At 44.4% G+C, this 20,184-nt stretch overlaps 2 protein-coding genes across 2 annotated transcripts; both read left to right on the forward strand.

The window, feature by feature from the left end:
• Positions 1-2,550: 2,550 nt before the first annotated feature.
• aqp12 (aquaporin 12) lies at positions 2,551-10,565 on the forward strand. Its single transcript, XM_078409786.1, has 5 exons — positions 2,551-3,154; positions 4,037-4,153; positions 5,933-6,143; positions 9,650-9,698; positions 10,401-10,565. The coding sequence occupies exons 1-5, from the start codon at positions 2,551-2,553 to the stop codon at positions 10,563-10,565; spliced, it is 1,146 nt and encodes a 381-aa protein (XP_078265912.1).
• An 848-nt stretch (positions 10,566-11,413) lies between these two features.
• Positions 11,414-19,459, forward strand: LOC144599063 (single-pass membrane and coiled-coil domain-containing protein 1-like). The gene is made up of 3 exons (XM_078409787.1): positions 11,414-11,523; positions 14,301-14,450; positions 19,018-19,459. Exons 1-3 carry the CDS (start codon positions 11,414-11,416, stop codon positions 19,457-19,459), a joined length of 702 nt encoding a protein of 233 aa, XP_078265913.1.
• The last annotated feature ends 725 nt before the right edge of the window (positions 19,460-20,184 follow it).

Genomic DNA, 20,184 nt, shown 5'->3' on the forward strand with positions numbered 1-20,184 from the left:
AAGCAAGAAATCTAGATTGTGGCAACTACGGTTGAGTTAACCCAGAGTCCTCCCCGCCTGCCTCTGCCCGATGTCCACCGTTATTCCCCAGACTAGAGTGGATTCCACCCAGCAAGCACTCCAGTGGATGTTCTTCACAGTGCGACCACTGCAAGAAAAACATGCACCAGCCGTTCTAGATAGTCATTTTCAACCTAGCAATGGACTTTGGTTCCATCGATTAAGAGATTCAGTACAATCTCTGGAGAATCCTCCAGTATGGCTGCGCTCAGCAACTCGCCTTCGTTTTCCATTAGCTGTCTGTAACGATGTAGTTGCAATCCCTTGGACACGCAGAGACTGCAGTCACTGCTGCAAACTCCCTCATCTGTGCCGCTGTAATGCTGCCCCACACGCAAACGCTAAGATGCCTGACAAATGGGATTTTCTATTCGACTCTAGAATCAAGACTTCCCCCAACCGCCGTGATTAAGGTGCAGAACCTGCGCTCAGAGGCCAAGCAAAGCTTTGCCTTATGTGGTGTTGAATGCAGGATAAATATTGGCCTGGACCTGAGACTCCATGGCCTTCCCTCCTAAATCATCTTCAGAATAGACCACACACGCAGCTGACAGCGCGGCCAGACACTGGGTTAACGGCAAAGATACTAGAGCACTCTAGTATCTTTGGCAACGGTTAGTGCAAGGACCGCATCCGCCAGGGGCAGCGCTTCGTGGAGCGCACAGGGCAACCGGTCTGCACTTGTGTAATATCTGCCACAGAAGATAGTTGAGGCCAGTTTATTGGCTATATTTAAGAGGGAGTTAGATGTGGCCCTTGTGGCTAAAGGGATCAGGGGGTATGGAGAGAAGGCAGGTACGGGATACTGAGTTGGATGATCAGCCATGATCATATTGAATGGCGGTGCAGGCTCGAATGGCCTACTCCTGCACCTAGTTTCTATATGTTGCCGTCCCCAGTGCGGAAGGAACGGAGCGGATCGGGCCAGCTGGAGGCAGAAGCATGGATGCTGACAAAGCGTGCTTTTAAGACCTGAACCAAACTGCCTTTGAAAGGAAATGATTGGGGGGGGGGGTTAAAAAAATATACGGCAATTGTAGTTGTTTTTGAAAACTATTTAAAACACTGGAATTTAGAAGGATGAGAGGGGGATCTTAGAAATATAAAATTATAAAGGGACTGGATACGATAGATGCAGGAAACATGATCCCGATGTTGGGGAGTCCAGAGCGAGGGGCCGTGGTTTAAGAATAACGAGTAGGCCATTTAGAACTGAGATGAGGAAAAACATTTTCACCCAGTGAGTTGTGAATTTGTGGAATTATCTGCCTCAGGAGGCCGATTCACTGGATGCATTCAACAAAGAGTTAGAGAGAGCTCTCCGGACATTGGGGGCACCTGTCCTGGCTCAGGGAATATATCCGTCACTTCAACAGAGAGGGAGAAGGGTTTCAGTGCAAGTTTTGAATCAAATTGTTTAGTTAAATGCGTTGATCGTTTAAAGGTATCCTTGCATGTTTCGTTTGCTTCATTGATTTTTCATTTTCTCCGAATATCAAGAGATATTCCAATTTAAGATTAACTGCCAGACCTGCCGTATTGTTTGCACATCTGGCGTCTTCCTCTGATACCAAGGGGTTTATCAACGGAAGGGTCTTCCAGTTACAACGGGGCAGCTGGAGAGCAAGTCACAAACTTGGATGTGGCCAATTGGTCTCGCCACAGAGTCTCAACGCTGGAGTCAAGTATCGAAGACTAAATCAACACCCCTGAAGCCAGACCCTGGGTCAGACCACTCGGCGTACTCGCTCCATGTCGATCCACCCTCTCCAAAATCTCCTATCGGCCCCTCCGTTTTATCTTTCTCTCTCTTTCTTTCTCTCTTTCTTTCTCTCTTTCTTTCTTTCTTTCTCTCTCTCTCTCTCTCTCTCTCTCTCTCTCTCTCTCTCTCTCTCTCTCTCTCTCTCTCTCTCTCTCTCTCTCTCTCTCTCTCTCTCTCTCTCTCTCTGTAGAAGCAGACATCACACAAAAACAAATTACACATAAATTATACTTATTTTAAAAGAAAGAAGACAGTGAAAGAAACATTAATGTAAAACATAGATTAGAACAAAAGAAACAAATTCATGATAGTGCAAGAGGTGGACCATAATGATCTGTTGTTGAGGTAGGAATAGGGGTTATATGGTTTTGATGGGGCATCTTAGTCAGCATGAATGATTTGGACTGAAGGGTCTGAATCTATAAGACTCACTATGTTTTGGACATATTTGACATGTTTTACTTTTTTGGAGTAAAAACCTGGAAATTAAACGTTTTCACTCCACCACATGGTTTTACTGGACATCCACATCTGTGAAGAAGCTGTGGAACCAGGTGTAAACGGTCTGTTGATGATTGACGAGCCCCTACCTGGCTCTGCTTTGTACACGTGTATTTGCTCATAATGTCCTTGACTCCATGCCAAATGTACACGTTTCTATTTAATGTACTTTTATAAAAAAAGCATCAAGTGTTAAGAGTCACAGCGAGTCAGGTCTGGAGCAAACCATGGCTGGGCTAAATGTGTCGTGTGGTTACTTCTTTGCTGTTCTGGCTCTCTGTCAGATGGTCAGGGTGGTTTCCAGGAGGCTCTTGCCACTTCAGGTCTACATCTTCCTGGCAGAGTTGGCCACTTGCTTCCAACTGGGAGCCTTCTGGCTTGAGCTCAGGATGTTGGTGGTCATCGGGCCATGGGGAGGTGGGTTTGGGATGGACGTGGTTCTGACTCTACTGTTCATCCTCTTCTTGATCCATGAAGCCACGTTGGATGGTGTGCACGCCAACCCCCTGATCACCTTGCAGGAGCTGCTACGCTCCAACTCTTCGCTGGCAGTTGCTACACTGAAAACCTTGTCCCAGTTCGGGGGGACACACTTGGCCAGTGTGGTTGCCAGAGTGTACTGGTCCTGGGAGCTGACGGATTTCCACCTCATCCAGAACATGATGGCCATTGACTGTAGCTCAGCCATTCAGACATCTGTCAGCCACGGCGCCTTGGCTGAAGCAGCCTGTGCCTTCCTTTTCCACTTGGTTGTGATGAAGTTTGAGGGAGCAGCTTTGGGGTACAGGATCCTGTCCAAAGCCCTGACCATCACTGCCCTGGTGTACGCAGGTAAGCTCCATTCAAAGTCAGGGGAAGTATAATTAACATGTTCTCCTATTAATAGTCGCAGTGAGGTGGTGTTGGGTTCAAAATAAAACAAAACTGTAGATAATGGAAACCTGAAATGACAACAGCAAATGCTGGAAATTCTCAGCAGGTAAGGCAGCATCCATGGGAGGAGAAACAGTCTAGTTACATTGTGTAGTCTGGGTTACGTTGTACACACTCTAGGTAACTTTTTTTGGCAGGGTAATGTACAGTTTGAGTAACGTACAATCTGAGTAACGTATCGTCTAGATAATGTACCATCTTGATAATGTTGTACAGAGCATTACGACATTAATGTGTTACAACATTAATGAATATTCTGTATCACATTGTCTAGATAACAATGTGTAGTCTGGGTAATGTTGTACCATCTGGGTAATTAACAATCTGGGTAACGTACGATAGTTTCAGAATTGGTGTTTCCGCTGCTGGGTCCTCTAAAACCAGGGGTCACTATCCCAAGTAGGGGATTAGCCATTCAGAACAGAGATGAGAAGAAATTGCTTCACCAATGGTGGGGAACCACTGGGGTTCTCTATCTGAAAGGGCTGGGAAGCATCAGTTGCCGACTATGTTCAACACCAAAATCAGAGGGACTTTGGATGTGAACATAATCGAGGGATGTTGTGGTTGGTGCAGGAAATGGAACCAAGGTAAGAGATGAGTGTGGATCTTATTGAATGGTGGAGCACATTCGGGGAGCCAAATGGGCCACTGCAGCTTCAGTTTTTGTGCGGGATGTGGTCTTGAGCCTGGTGTAGCAATGTGGGACATAAGATGTGTTGGGGAATTTAATCTGTTGCTACGTCTGGTGTCTAACCTATTATTTGCTCTCCTGTGTAGCTGGCCCATATACCACAGCTTTATTTAATCCAGCGCTAGCATTCTCTGTGACATTCCACTGCTCTGGGAACACGTTGCTGGAATACATGCTCGTGTACTGGCTTAGCCCACTCATTGGTAAGTCACAGTATCACTTCCTTCACATGAGTCCCGATAATCTCTGACATCAGCCTATCAGTGCTCTACATTCATCATGGTCAATGCACTCTACTCGTTGGTTTGGCTGATGGTGACGTTAACAACATGCTGTTGCATTCCATCGATGTGTCCATGTAACTGCACAATCCTGTCCAAGTACCTTTCTGCGATGTTAACATTAGTGGCAGTAGAGGTAAAACCATTGGATCTAACTGTTATAGAGATAAAGAATCAGTTGCACCAAAGGGCAAGACTACTGACCAATAGGAAAGAGGTGGAGGAAGAGAGTTGCACATGAATTCAAATGTCATGGAATAATAATCACGCTGATTTTAACAACCAAAAATGACTTGGACAGAAAAGGCAGTGAACAAGGAAGGAAATACAATGTGTATAATGACAACATAACTAATTTTTCCCATTTGAGACATAAGAAGCCTAACAAACTTTAATAGAAAGGGTCATAGAGAGTTGTGGAGATGGAAACAGATCCTTCAGCCCAACAGGTCTGCATTGAACATCAACCATGAATTTAACCACTATTAACCCCATTTTATTCTGTCTACCTTCTCATCAAATGATCCCAGATTCTAGTGCTCACCCACAAACTTGGGAGCAATTTACTATGGTCAATTAAAACAGCAGGTCTTTGGGATGTGGGAGGAAACAGGAACACCAGGAAGAAACCTACATGGTTACTGGAAGAATGTGCAAACTCCATGCCCACTTCATGGTGCCTGAAATGGACATTGAGGTCAGGGACCATTCCCGCTGCCTACACTCCACAGTGGGCTACTTCATTGAGGTCTGTCCTGTCAGCAGTGGAGCATTGGCTGAATGGTACCATCTTGTTCAGTTGTTGATGTTCATTCTGTTTCTCAAGGGAAAGCTGACTGGTGTTCACACCAATCCTCAATCCATGTGAATACATCCATGTGAGCGAGCATGCCAATGTGTGTAAAGAAATGAAACTGATAAAACATCTCAACGCTTATTGCAGACACAAGGAACTGCAGATTCTATTTACTAAGACCAGCAATATTTATTGCTATCTGGAATTATATGTGAATAATGAACATTTATTTCAGGTAGAAGGGTTGCTTGGCTCTCGTGGATCTGCACTAACAGCTCAGCACCATGGAGTATGATGTTTAAAGTTAAAAGAGGAGGGAAAATATACTTCATTCTTGCAGGTCACATCAACAATACGAGTGATCTGTGAGAAATCCTGACTTGAAAGGAATACAACTTTGAGACATGGAGAGATACAGCTTGGAAACCAGCTCTGCAGCCCACCAAGACTGCCAACCATCAACCACCAACCACCCATTTACATTAATCCCATTGTTATTTTACTCACCCTCTCATCATTGTCCCTCGGATTCCCAAACAGTAAAGGAAAATTTACATTGGCCAATTAGCCTACTAACCTGCACATATTCAGGATGTGAGCAGAAACCAAAGTCTCTGGAGGCAACCCATGTGCTCACAAGAGAACATGCAAACTCTACAATGACAGCACTGGAGGTCAAGATTAAACCTGGGTCTCTGGTGCTGTGAGGCTGTGATTCTCTTAGTTATGCCACTGTGCCACCTATTTGGTGGTTAAGTCAATCCATTTCAGTGTATTTAATGCATTCCTTGGGTATCACATAATCAACCTACTTCCCAGCTCTTGATAACTATGTTGATTGTTATCCAACTTACCCTGAAGACGTTGAGAATTCACTGACTAATTATACACTCATTTGTTTGCAGCAACAACTTTGGCTGTCTTACTATTCAATGGGAACATTCCTCTGATTTTCTCCAAGAATCTCCTCTATTCCCAAAGACCAAAGTACAAAATTCCCAAAGGGAAATCAACATTGGGTCCAGAAGAGAACAAGACAGTCAACAGGCGACTGGCAAGGAAGAAAAACATTCATAAGAAGGCTTCTGAGGTGGTCACAGACACAGAAAATGACAAGTGAGACCAAAAGGTTTGACTTGAAGAGTTTGCCAGTGGTGTGTTTGATTTAGTGTAAATGATTGGAAACACATTGCCTGGACAAGTGGTGGAAACTAATTGATTGTGGTTTATAAAGGGGAAGGGATAAAAATCTAAAATAAATAATAATATTGGGCTATGGGAACACAGCCATATATATGAAGATGTGGCTGGCTGGTATTTTACATTGGAGCTTGTTATAACGCATACACACTTACTGCCTGTAACATTCCATTAATCCAGCACCTTCGAGACTTTGGTGATGCTGTCCTGGCAGATGTACAGGCTATTGGATGTAATTTCAATTAATTCTCCAACACACAATGTTGTTGAACTGGAATTATGTCATTAAACAAGAAAGAGCGTGGCGAAGAATTACAAGGATGCTGCTGTGAGGGAGCAGCTCTATCCCTGTAGACACAAAATGCTGGAGTAACTCAGCAGGTCAGGCAGCATCTCGGGAGAGAAGGAATGGGTGACGTTTCGGGTCAAGACCCTTCTTCAGACTGATGTCAGGGGAGGAGGCGGGACAAAGATAGGATGTAGTCGGAGTCAGGAAGAATGGTGAGAGAACACGGAAGGGGGAGGGGGTAGAGAGGGGAAGCAGGGACTACCTGAAGTGGGAGAAGTCAACGTTCATATCGCTGGGGTGTAAACTGCCCAAGCGAAATACGAGGTGCTGTTCCTCCAATTTGCGCTGGGCCTCACTCTGACAATGGAGGAGGCCCAGGATAGAAAGATCAGATTGGGAATGGGAGGGGGAATTGAAGTGCTGAGCCACCGGGAGATCTAGTTGGTTGAGTCAGACAGATCGGATGTATTAAGCAAAACGATCGCTGAGCCTGCGCTTTGTCTTGCTGATGTAGATAAGTTGACATCTGGAACAGGGGAAACAATAGATAAGGTTGGAGGAGGTGCAGGTGAACCTCTGCCTCTCCTGGAAAGACTGTTTGGGTCCTTGGATGGAGTCAAGAGGGGAGGTAAAGGGACAGGTGTTGCATCTCCTGCGGTTGCAGGGGAAAGTAACTGGGGAGGAGGTATTTTGGTTGGGAAAGGACGTGTACCAGGGAGTTACGGAGGAAACAGTCTCTGCGGAAAGCAGAAAGGGGTGGAGATGGGAAGATGTGGCCAGTAGTGGGATCCCATTGGAGGTGGCGGAAATGTTGGAGGATGATTTGTTTATGGGACGGCTGATGAGGTGGAAGGTGAGGACAAGGGGGATTCTGTCCTTGTTACGAATGGGGAGAGGGGGAGCAAGAGCAGAGCTGCGGGATATAGAGGAGACCCTAGTGAGAGCCTCATCTATAATGGAAGAGGGGGACCCCCGTTTCCTAAAGAATGAGGACATCTCCGATGCCCTAGTATGGAACACCGCATCCTGGGTGCAGATGCGGCGTAGACGGAGGAATTGGGAGTCGGGGATAGTTTTTACGGCTGCCCTGGGTCTTCAGGATGAAGGAAGAAACTGGAGCGCCCAGAGGAAACTCATGCACTCACAGAGAGGACATTTAAACTATACACAGAGCTCACCAAGGGTTAGGATTGAACCCTGGTCTGTGGTGCTATGAGGCAGCAGCTCTCCTGGCTGCACCACTGTGATTACAAAGATTACAAATTTACAGCGATAAATTTACGCCTCCAGATTACAAATTTATAGCGAGATTTTGTTGGAAAGCAAATTGCTAAAGTCAGAGTCCAGGTTTCAATCTATTACTAATGGAAACCCAATAATTAATTACAACTATCACTAGCATCCAATGTAATTCGTTTATTCTCATAGAAGCAAGGAACCTGTTACATTCAATCAAATATCTCTGTAGCCTCATTCTTCCAAATTGTTCCTAAAGATAGGCTTGTTTCTGCTGCTTTATATTTGACAACATTTGAAGAAAAACTGATTTATTTGCTTAGCATGGGAATTAGAATATTCTTGCATAAGTCTCTCACGGTAAGAATGAGTTGCATGAGATGGTAATCCATAGCTCCAAAGGAGGAGGTGACTGAGGAATGAGGGTAGCAAAGACTAACACTGAAATTATTGACAGATTTGAAATGGAATTGGAATACTTTATAGGCACAGTGAGATTCTTTGCTTGCTTAGCCAATGTATACAAACAGCAGCCACCTACAACGCTGACAAAGTTGCAAAGCACGCCGGCTCCCTTTTGCCCCCCCCCCCCCAACAGTTCCCCCAGGCCGGGTCCTATTGCCCTTTGTCCCCCCCTCCCCATTGTTCATTGTTCCCCCCAACAGCCCCCCCCAGGCCGGGTCCTCCATTGTTCTCCTCCCTCCCTCACAGTGGTCCTCCACGCTCTCATCAACCGCGGGTCGAACCGAGGCATCGCCGCCGATGGGAAGGATGTAGGATGTGGGAGTTGGTCAAAGGTGGCTGGAGTGAATTCCCTGACCCCAAACTTCAACCCTGTCCACCCAACAAAAAAGTGGATAATAATGAAATATATTTTTACTGTCACCTGTTACTTCAGATATTATTGTGCATTTAGTGTGTACAAATAAAACTGCTCCTTACCAATGTGGTTGAATCAGTGACCTCCCTAACCTTATTCACTCCTTGGTTAATGGTAATGTTAAAGACCAGAATTACACCACCATTGTTTCGCTAATAATGTCTATTGATGTAATGATCTCTTAATAAATGACAGCCACTATCTCTCAATGTTGTAAGATTTTCTGAAACCATTCAGATCCCTAAAGGTAGTGCAAAAAACATTGTGAATTAATGCAGCAAAATTATAATCCAGTAGTTGATTCTGACTAACAGCACAGGGAAGGTTATTCATTGCACTTGATCTGTATCATGGCTGTTGCATTCTCCGCAGGTTGTCTACATGTCATAAGGAATAGGAGGAAAATTTGAGCCATTCGGCCCATCGAGTCTACTCGGCATTCAATCATGGCTGATCTATCTCTCCCTCCTAACCCCATTCTCCTGCCTTCTCCCCATAGCCTCTGACACCTGTACTAATCAAGAATCTATCTGTCTCTGCCTTTATAATATCCACTGACTTGGCCTCAACAGCCCTCTGTGGCAAATAATTCCACAGATTCAACACCCTCTGACTAAAGAAATGTCTCCTCGTCTCCTTCCGAAAAGAACGTCCTTTAATTCTGAGGCTATGACCTCTAGTTCTCGACTCTTCCATTAATGGAAACATCTTCTCCACATCCACTCTATCCAAGCCTTTCAATATTCTGTATGTTTCAATGAGGTCCCCCCTAAACTCCAGCGAGAACAGGGCCCGTGCCGACAAACGCTCATCATAGGTTAACCTAATTCCTGGGATCGTTCTTGTAAATTTCCTCTGGACCCTCTCCAGAGCTTGCACAATCTTCCTCAGATATGGTGCCCAAAATTGCTCACAATAATCCAAATGCGCCTTATAGAGCCTGTTTTTGTCTCCAGGCCTTCTTGAAATAAATGCTAGCATTGAGTTTGCTTTCTTTACTACCGATTCGACTTGCAGATTAACTCAAGTCAAGCGGAGCTATTGTCACATGCACAAGTACGACAGGGTACAGCGAAAATCATTTCCTTGCAACAACATCACAGAAAAATAGAATCAGACAACACATATAAACATAAATTCTACCTAGATTTTGCAAACCAATAAAAAGAAAAAGACTATGCTAAAAAAACAAGACATTTGTGCAAAACACAATTATAGAACAATTCCCTGGTTGTTCCGTTGCCGACGCACGTTGGGGTTGTGCAAGTCGGTTCAAGAACCTGAAAGTAGCTGTTCTTGAACCTGGTCATGTGGACATCATGCTTCTGCACCGCCTGCCTGGCCTTCTAATCTAACTCTAAGATAAGCCCTTTAACAGACCACGAGATACTGAGTGTGAAATCTGTATGAATTCCGAACTTATGATCCGACTGTCAAAAAGAAAATACTGCGGATGCTGAAAATCTGAAGTCTGATCTTCTGCTTTTATTTTACAATCACACTGTTCCCAGTGTTATCAGTGTAATAAGCAGGCCAGATATTATTAAAAATGATCTTGGAAGTATCCTGAATCAATTTATAAAAGGGACAGCTTTTATAATCGATCACGCTACTGGTAGTAGCTTGAATCGCGTTACACACAGTCCAAACCCCGTTCAACTCACTAATGTGAACAATAGGAACAACTCCCTGAACAAATTGCATGTTGCTGGTGAAAATGCTGCCCCGATTTCCTGAAATGACATTATCGGCTGCATTGTGATTCCAGATCGCCCGGCATCCCATCGACTCCGAACGATTGCACGCACAGAAAAAGTTCTTGAAAATCATTCCAACTCTCTTGAGAAACAATCTAACACAAGTTTCAATTAACGCAGTCAGGGGAAAGTGTCATAAAAGGGACGAGAATCGGCACGTCCCAGATACTCGTTAATTTTCCATGCAAAATGATGGCTTGATGTAGAATCGATCCCGCTCCCATTCACTGTATACAGATTGTAAGGTGTGTAGAACTGATCCCGCTCCCCGTCGCTATATACAGACTGAAGGGTGTGTAGAATCGATCACCCGCTCCCGGTCACTGTATACAGACAGACTTGTCGGGTGTGTAGAATCGATCCCGTTTCACAGTACACAGGCGGAGGGATGGGGTACGGTTGATCACACTGCCTTTCGCGGTTCGAGGTGATAAAGATTCTAGGATGGTGATGAATCGAGCTTCCTGCTCCCGGACATTGGGACGGGCAGGCAGTAGGATGGCGTAACACCGACCACAGATCTCCTTAGGACTGTGTAGTTTTATCAGCAGCCCAAACCACGAGAGAGGAAAGCGAGCACTGCTGCCAGTTCCCGTGCGAAACACACAGCGAGCGGCTCGCTATCCAACAGCATTTATCAGGTGTAATCACTTTTATATTTAGAATCATCTAAACTTAATAAACATCAGGCTCAGTTTTCAAAGATGACTATTCTAGTTAGCAGGTTAACTTTAAGCGGCCTTCATTAATTACTTATTGGCATTTCATAAAAGTTTGCTCATGGACTGGAAAAATTAAAAAATCTCGTCTTGGCGAGGCTTTAATACAGAAGGTGGTGAATTGCAAGTCACTGAGCCGATCACTTTGCCCAGTTCCACTTTGCTATTTTTTACCGTGGTTTAAAATAGGTGTCACTGAGCTGCTGGGACTGAGCCAGCCCGTTCCCCACACAGCTGTTCACCAAGTTCTCGCTCAACTCCCTGTGCGTTGCATGGAGACAGTTTGGTGGTGGAGCTGCTGAATGATGAACAGGGCCACGAAGGCCGACAGGCAGGAGGAAGCAGCCAAGGGGCGACAGCTGAAGGCTTCCTCTGAGAGGGTGTCCACAGAACTTCTCCGCCACAGGATTGGCAGGTAGGGTGGGGCAAGCTGTGGCAACTGCTGTGCGGGGCAGGCACTGGCATATGAAGCAGAGGCGATGGGTGTCCTCTGGTCAGGGTTCGCTTCTTATGACCTTTCAATTCTTCCAGGCAATGAGGAACCTGGTAAATGGAAGCTCTGTGATTCACATGGGAAGTCAATCCCGTTTTAACCGGGGGATGGGGAGGGAGTGGGGTGGAAATGGCACCAGATGAAAGGAAGTAGACATGATCAGAGTCAACATTCTGCAGGGTTTTAAAGAAATCAGGACCCAGACACTTATACAGGGGGACCTGGGTCTCACAAGGCCTGGTGGGGTTGAATGATGTAACTTTAGACATTGTTTACTTGTAGTATTCACTCTGCAGAATTAGGAGAGGAACGAATGCTGACGTAAGAATCTAAGGAATAGAAGCAGGAGTAAGACATCTGGTCCAGGCTGGTGCGACCAGTCATAAATCAATCTGATTGACCTTAGCTGCATGGCAAGTACTGTACATTCCCCTTGCACAATATTCAGGATGCAGTCATATTAGAGCTCTTTATAATTGCATTAAGTTGTCTTCTCTCAAATCCCCTTTAGCTGCAAGAAGAGGTTGTGCAAACTTGGATTGTTTCACTGGAACTTAAGAAGCTGAGGGAAGATCTGATCAATGTTTATAAAAACATGAGGTGTAGATAGGGTAGACAATCAGAACCTTTTTTCCCAGGAGGGAAATGTCAAAGAGTAGTGGGCATAGCTTTAAGGTCAGAGAGACAAAGTTTAAATGAGATCTAGTCGTGGGTGCCTGGAATGATCAGTCAGGTACAGCAGTAGGTGTGACAGGTGGCACAGCAGTAGAGTTGCTGCCTTTCAGCGTAATGCAGCGCCGGAGATCCGGGGTCGATCCCGACTACGGGTCCTGTCTGTCTGTGCGGAGTTTGTACGTTCTCCCCGTGACCTGCGTGGGTTTTCTCCGAGATCTTCGGTTTCCTCCCACACTACAGGTTTGTAGGTCAATTGGCTTGGTAAATGTAAAAATTGTCCCTAGTGTGTGTAGGATGGTGTTAATATGCGGGGATCGCAGGTCGGCGCCGACCTGGTGGGCCGAAGGGCCTGTTTCCGCGCTGTATCTCTAAAACTAAAACTAAGAGGTGTTGACAGAGGCAACTATGACAGTGACATTTAAGAGGCTTTTGGCTGGGCCTTTGGATATGGGGATATGGCAAACCGGCAGAGAAGATTAGTTTAACGGCGTCATGTTTGGCGTGGGCACTATAGTCCGAAGGGACAGTTCTGTGCTGTACTGCTCTATGTGCTTGCAATGAAAGACCAACACCCATTTTGCCTTCTTAAGAGTTGCTTTGCCTTTGATCATTTGGACCCTGCCTCCGGCACCAGGCACAGACCTTTCCAAAGTAACTTCAATCCGATTCAGTTGGAATGTCGATGTTGGCGACGAGGTGAATGCAACGTGTTCTCTTTGGAGAGATATCCTCCTTCAACTTCTTATGAAGCTTCCTGAGGAGTTGGTTGCTGCTGAAAAAGTCCTGGAGTAAAGGAAGAATTGGTGGGATAGTTAAACATTTCTATACAAAGAGCTTCATCACACTGACTGAGGAATGAAGATCTGAAACAGAAACAGAAAATGCTGGAAATATTCAGCAGGTCTGGCTGCATCTGTGGGTAAAGAAAAATAATGAATGTTCCTGGTCATAAACCCTTTGTCAGAATGGAAAAGGAGACAAAGGAAGTCCATTAAACTGCCTTCCTTACTACCAATTTAACTTGCAAATCAACTTTTTGGGGAATCCTGCACCAGAACTCCAGAGCCTCTTTACACCTCCAATTTCTGAATCCTCTCCCTGTTTAGAAAATAGTCTAAGCCTTTAATAGAAAGAGGCAACCGATCTTGTGGGGAATTGTCTTCAAGGGTATGGGGACTGAAGAGGATGAGGATGTAAGCAGGTGTTGCCAGCTGCTATGTAGGCAACTACTACTGTGTTTATCAGAGTCCTGGCTTATCCTCTATCTGTACTGGGCAGTTAGAACCTCACTCTTCACCTCCAACTTCTTTTAAAGAGGTTGCCATATTAATTGAGATGGTAACCTGGAGTGTCACCGATGACAAGCTTCCTTGGAACCATATTGAATCTTTTTCGCTTAAGCAGGAGTTAAATAAGAGTCAGACATTGTGTTTACTCAGCTCACCTTGCAGATGAATGCCGACTCTTTTGGGTTTATTTTCCTTTTGTTTTGCTTGTCATATCTTAATATCCTAACTCTTGGCAAAAGCTGCCAATATGTTGACTTGGAGATAGACACAAAATGCTGGAGTATCTCAGCAGGTCAGGCAGCATCTCTGGAAAAAAGGAATTGGTGATGTTTCGAGTCGAGACCCTTCTTCACGCTGCCTGCAGACTAGAAGGGACTCGACCTGAAACGTTGCCTATTCCTTTACTCCAGAGATGTTGCCTGACCTGCTGAGTTACTCCAGCATTTTGTGCCTATCTTTGGTGTAAACCAGCATCTGCAGTTCCTTCTTCACAATATGTTGATTTGTTCTTCTCTAAAGGCTTTTTAGATTTTTCAGAATGATTAGTGTGATTCCAATGGTTCTCCAAAACCATACTAATTATTAAAATAGGCTGAATAATGCCAGTCAGCACTGTCATCCTCGAGGTATTGGCATCAACTCATAATCATGGGTTTTCATTAGTTTAATGATGAATGTTTGACCACAAAAAGTTGTACACCTTTAAACCTGTATTTCCTTTATTTCAATGTATAGGCTGGAGAAGAGAATAGGGGAACTGACAGCTCAATACCTGGAATTGGACCAGAACGCAAAGAATCTCATGCAATCCTTTGAGCCACATTCTGAAAACATTGCAAAACAAATTGGACAGGATGAGATGTGGTCAATGCTCCTGGACCACAGGTGACATGGGGATAGTCAAAGTTCACAAGAGTATTTGATCATTGGGATTGGAAGATCTAAGGAGGATCTCTTGTGTGATTGTGTGGGTTTTGTTTTATAATGGTCAATGGGTATTGGAAGAAAAGATCTTTGTTTTTATTGCTAGTCCTTCAGATATGTTAGCTTGGTTCAACCAATGTAACATGATAATTTCATTCTTGCCTTAAGAAAGACTCGGATGGAATTACGCTCCAAGTTTATTAAACTTCTGCTTAATAAATAAGAGGTAACAGCTATTATACTTCTACATCCATTATACTTAGGAAGCATATCCCTTAACAATGATAGACTCAAAAAGCTGGGGTAACTCAGCGGGTCAGACAGCATCTCTGGAGAATCTGAATAGGAGACAAGAAAAAGAATAAAATGCATATAAGTAAAAATGATCTTGTTAGCCACTGCTGGTGTCCACTCCTTCTTTTTGGGAGAATTCAGTGGGTGTTGAGCCATCACAATCATTTCTCAAAAACTCAAGACCTTTAATTTAAATAAATTACCTCTTGTCATAGTCAATCAGAGGTTCTTTAGTGTTATCTGCCCCACGTTAGCAGATTATGCTTTTCAGACTTATAAAGAGTATCCATGCCATATTAAAATAGTACCATAGTGGTTATATTGCTGGGTGAATAATCCAGAAGTCTGGTCAATGATCTTGAGAGACACAATCAAATCCCACCAAAGCTGCCATGGAAACGCAGAACCCATCTAATTAACCAAGCATCCTTTAGGGAAAGAGACCCAGTGATCTCATGTTGTCTGACCTATATATGACTTTAAAGCCCACATCATGAATAACTGCTTTACACTGTGGGTGAGCATGTCACAGTTGTGCAAGATTGCCATGAAAAGACATGGATTGCCAGCATTGCCCCTGGCACTGGAGCAAAGACACAATCAGCCTAGTCAACCATGCAATGATCTCCTCACTGATATTTTGGGAGTTGTGCCTTAATTGGGTCAGTGAATTCTCAGAATAGTCAACCAACTGCAAGACATAGTTATACTCATAGGATCATACCTTTTAGCTAATCTTCCAATATCCTCTATCATCATCCAGGGCATCACCTGCCCTCCCAGTAAAATAAATGTATTAAAGTTATTGGCTCGTGTGTATACAGTTCGGTGGAGATCATTCTTCAATATTCATTCTGGACCCAATGAAATCTCTGGGGCAATGCATCCTTCTCTGGTCACTACCCACCACCCTCCCTTAGCTGATGAATCAGTTATCTTCCACATTGATTTCTGCTGGGAAGGATCACGTGGTATTGCAGACACAGAATGTACTTTGTGTAAAAGCCCTCAATGCCTATCATCAAAAACATCAGCACTGATTGTGTCGTTTAAATATTGGAGGACACGGGTTTCAGAAAGACTTGAACTCTGGTGATGGGAGAACCCTTAAGGAAAAACTTGATCTGTTGCAGATCTATCTGTCTGTAATAGCATTGGTCACAGTTATATTGAACATACTGTACATAAAATGATCTCTTCAGTCGTTCGCTCGTGTGTCAGACGGCGTTCTGCCATCGCTTTGCCACGGCCAGTGCCACATCTGTGCCTCAGCGGAGATCGTCCGCGGTGCATGCCTCTCCTCCACAACTCAGTAGATGGGCCATTGTCTGTACCTCTACGCAGTTGCATTTGTCAGAGTCCGAGAAGCATCAATTCTTCAGGTTGAATCCGCAACGTCCCACTCCAGTGCGGAGGCGGTTTATGTCTTTCTAGGTAGTATAAGGCAGGTGGTGTCCTGGTGCCACCTGTTGTTTGGTTTTGGTACCTGGCACGGTTGGCTCTAGTTCCATGAAGCTGTTCCGACTCTTCAAGCGTTTCTTGGCATGTTGGTGATTGTGCAAGGGCTGACGGGGGTCCGTGTCCACATTGAAGCGTTCTACTGCAGCTGCCCGATCATGTCTACGAGATGGTTCAAGGATGCCAGCCAGCTCGTACAGATGTTCAACCTTTGTCGGCTTCAGGCATCCTGTGATTTTCCTGCAGGCAGTGTTCAATACAGAGTCCACCTTGCGTGCACATTTAGAGAGGCTCCAGATGGGTCATGCATATTCTGCCACTGAGAAACAGAGCGCCAGGGCTGCAGTGCGGATTGTTGTTGGGTCACTTCCAAATGAGCTGTTTGCCAGTTTTTCGAATACATTGTTCCGGGTGTTGACCTTTGCCTTGGTTTTCTCAACATGTTAGCGATATGATAATGTGTGATCACGGACCACACCTAGGTACTTTGGGGCTTTGCAGTATTCCATCGTTCCTGCAGTTGACATTTCGCATCCCGATTCCGGAGGTGGAAAGCTGCGCTTTGAATTTTTGTTGGGTTTGGACGCAGGGAATTCTGTTGGTAGTATGTTCTCATATTCTGCAGAGCAACCTCTAGTTTGGTCTCAATCTGGCTGAAGTCTGAGGATTGCGTTGCGATGCATAAGGCATCTCTTCATTGATGGGTGACTACCATGTTGTCCTTATGGAGATAAATTCCCACTTTTACACTGATGACACCATCATTATGTTGAGAGCTACCACCAGCATGCTAAATGGGAATAGATTCTGAACAAATCTAGTAACACACAACAAAAAGATCAAGCACTGTGCAAATAACCTTCTAGCAATAATATCTGAATGAAAACATTAAGGCTGAAGCATTGTCTGACATGCTATGTGACAATCCATCTTCTACTCAGTGCCAAGTGGATGATCCATATTGGCCTCTTCCTGTGAATTGTGACAATGCAGATGCAAGATATCAACCAGTTTGATTCACTTCACTTGATATGAAGTCATGGACCCAATAAATCACAGCTGCAGAGCTAATGATTCTGCCACGTATTTGACAGTAAAACATCTCCGAATGCATACTTCACTCAAAGTTGGACAAATCAAATCAGTCAATGGCTGCCCTATCTTTCTGTTTGATGGCAGGTAGAATTGAAAATTTACCAATACCCTGGTTACTGGTGCCCCGTTTGAGTCTGCCTGGATCAGTTAGCTTTAGATCTTTCTCGAGCCTTGCTCCAAATGTAGACAAAACAGCTCAATTCTAGGTGGAACAAAACTGACTTCTTGATAGGGAGCTAGATTTTGACTGTTTGCAGCAAAAAGATGCTCAGTAAAAGTGATAGTGATTCAACAGGAGTACATTCCTTCACACAACTCATCTGTAGCACAAAGGAAGATTATTATGATTGTTAGATATTAATCATCTCAGACCCAGGATATCATTGGAGTATCTTGGTATCATTATCAGAAACATTTCAGGGGAGTAACCATCTTCAGCTGTATTACTAATGACCTTCCCTCTTTCAATAATAAGACAATAAATGCAGTTTAAAGATAATGTATTCTATGGGGAGAGCTCCTCAAAGTTCTTCCAGCAAGATATAACTCAGATATGTGATAGGAGTGTCATCTATTGTCATCCTATCCTACAGCCTAAACATTTATTCCATCCACCCACCAGTGCAGTGTTGCTGTTGTATGAATTATCTTCAGCAACTTGCAAGTTCATGACAGGACCACCAAAGCCCATGAGCCCCACCATCTGGATGAGCTGCAAACTCATAAATTCCACCATGTTCAATTCCACAGCCACACGCCATCCTGATTTTGACAAATAATTGCCATTCCTCCTTTATATCAATAACCATCTCTTGAGTCCCCTACCACCCTGTTTCACCCCCCTCCCCCACACTCTCATCCCACTGGACCCCTTCTTCCCACTACTGTTCACCTCACCCCTCCAGCTGTTGTTCCCGTTTGCCTCCACCCCTCGTCCCCTTCCATTCTTCACCTCCCTATTCCATCCAATTCTAGAATCTGCAGCCTTTTGTTTTCCACTTATTACCTCCCAGCCTCTATCACTGTCTCCACCCTTTCTCTCCTACCTGACTGCCATCTGCCAATCAACCCCTCCTCACCTGTACCTACCTATCGCTTCCCAGTTCTTACTCCACCCCTCTCCCCACCTCTTTATACCGTCAATTTCCCCTCTTCTCTTTCGGTCCAGATGAAAGGTCTCGACAGGAAACGTAGACTGTCCATTTCCTTCCACAGATGCTGCCTGACCAGTTGAGTTCCTCTTGTTACTTACTGTCCTTTAGTTTTGATACAAATTCCGGTATTTGCGGTCTTATGTCACCATTTTGTTGCCATTCTTTCTTCGCTATTTGGCAACTTCCTGGAATTTGTTACCTCACACTCTTACCCTACAAACACTGCAGCAGAGTAAGCATCTCACTCACCCCCACCTTCACAAGGTCAATTAGGAAAAGGCAATTAACATTGTCATTGCCAGCAATCCCCAATTCCCCTCTGTGGATTGAAGAAGCCATTTTACACCCAGCAAAATTGTATCATTAAAATTATTGGTTTATGAGACAATTTTGAACCTGGGTAGTTGAGGATGTAGACTGATACTTTCAAACTAGCTTTAATGGTCAATTTTCACAATGCTGATTATTTAAAATTCTTGATATCCCCAATGGACAACTTAACTTGTTCTTTATTTTATGCTTAATAGGTTCACAAGTGTGGAAGTTAATCTATTCTTCAGTTATGTTGTTGACATGCTTCAGTCTTTGCATTCTCGTGTGTTGGCGAAACATCCAGGGTTTGCCAGCATTCTGCCCAGTTTGTCTTCTGTCTTGAAGAGGAAGATTTGGGATAGGGAACTTGAGGCCACGTGGATAAAGGTGCTTTCAGAACTTGGTCTGAATGACTCTGATGAGAAAGCTCTATGCGCATTCTTTGTTACTTACCACAATGAGGCTGAGTATTACCCACCTCCTGCAAGAAAGAAGTACAATCAGAACATCCAAGCGGTGTTAAACAAGGCTGTGTCCAGCCATATTCTACACCACTGTCTCCTCCATCTTGTGCAGTTGGCAGAAAAAGAAAACAACGTGACGGCGACTGAGAATCAATGCACCACCAGGGCTAACATTCTCCAGAGCCTGCACTAAGTCAAAATGAGAGCAGGGTCCATGTACCATTGCAAACGAACTGTCACGGGAATAGCTTCATTGGTCACATTGTAATGTAAACATTTTGCATTAATAAAGTCATTGCACTGATCCATTGCAAAATTGACAATCTAGGACTGTATAAAGAGTAAGCGAAACTGCTGATGAAATCTCATAGAATTGGGAAACTACATAAGTTATTTTGTTTGACTGGTGCTGTGTTTTTACTAACCTTAGTCGTTCACTGGGACTGTACTGGGTATTTAGCTAGTTACATGCCATTCATCCCCTTTTGACAACTCTTATACCATTATGCAAGTTATTCTAGCTCCAAATTATTCTCATGTCCAAAATATTGGGCTAAAATATTGTGAAAAGTGGGGCCTTGGTTCCCTTTAAAAGCGGCACGGTAGCGCAGCGGTAGAGTTGCTGCTTTACAGCGAATGCAGCGCCGGAGACTCAGGTTCGATCCTGACTATGGGTGCTGCACTGTAAGGAGTTTGTACGTTCTCCCCGTGACCTGCGTGGGTTTTCTCCGAGATCTTCGGTTTCCTCCCACACTCCAAAGACGTACAGGTATGTAGGTTAATTGGCTGGGTAAATGTAAAAATTGTCCCTAGTGGGTGTAGGATAGTGTTAATGTACGGGGATCACTGGGCGGCACGGACTTGGTGGGCCGAAAAGGCCTGTTTCCGGCTGTATATATATGATATGATATGATATGA

The sequence above is a fragment of the Rhinoraja longicauda genome, chromosome 13 (assembly GCF_053455715.1).
Source record: "Rhinoraja longicauda isolate Sanriku21f chromosome 13, sRhiLon1.1, whole genome shotgun sequence".
Lineage (NCBI taxonomy): Eukaryota > Metazoa > Chordata > Chondrichthyes > Rajiformes > Arhynchobatidae > Rhinoraja > Rhinoraja longicauda.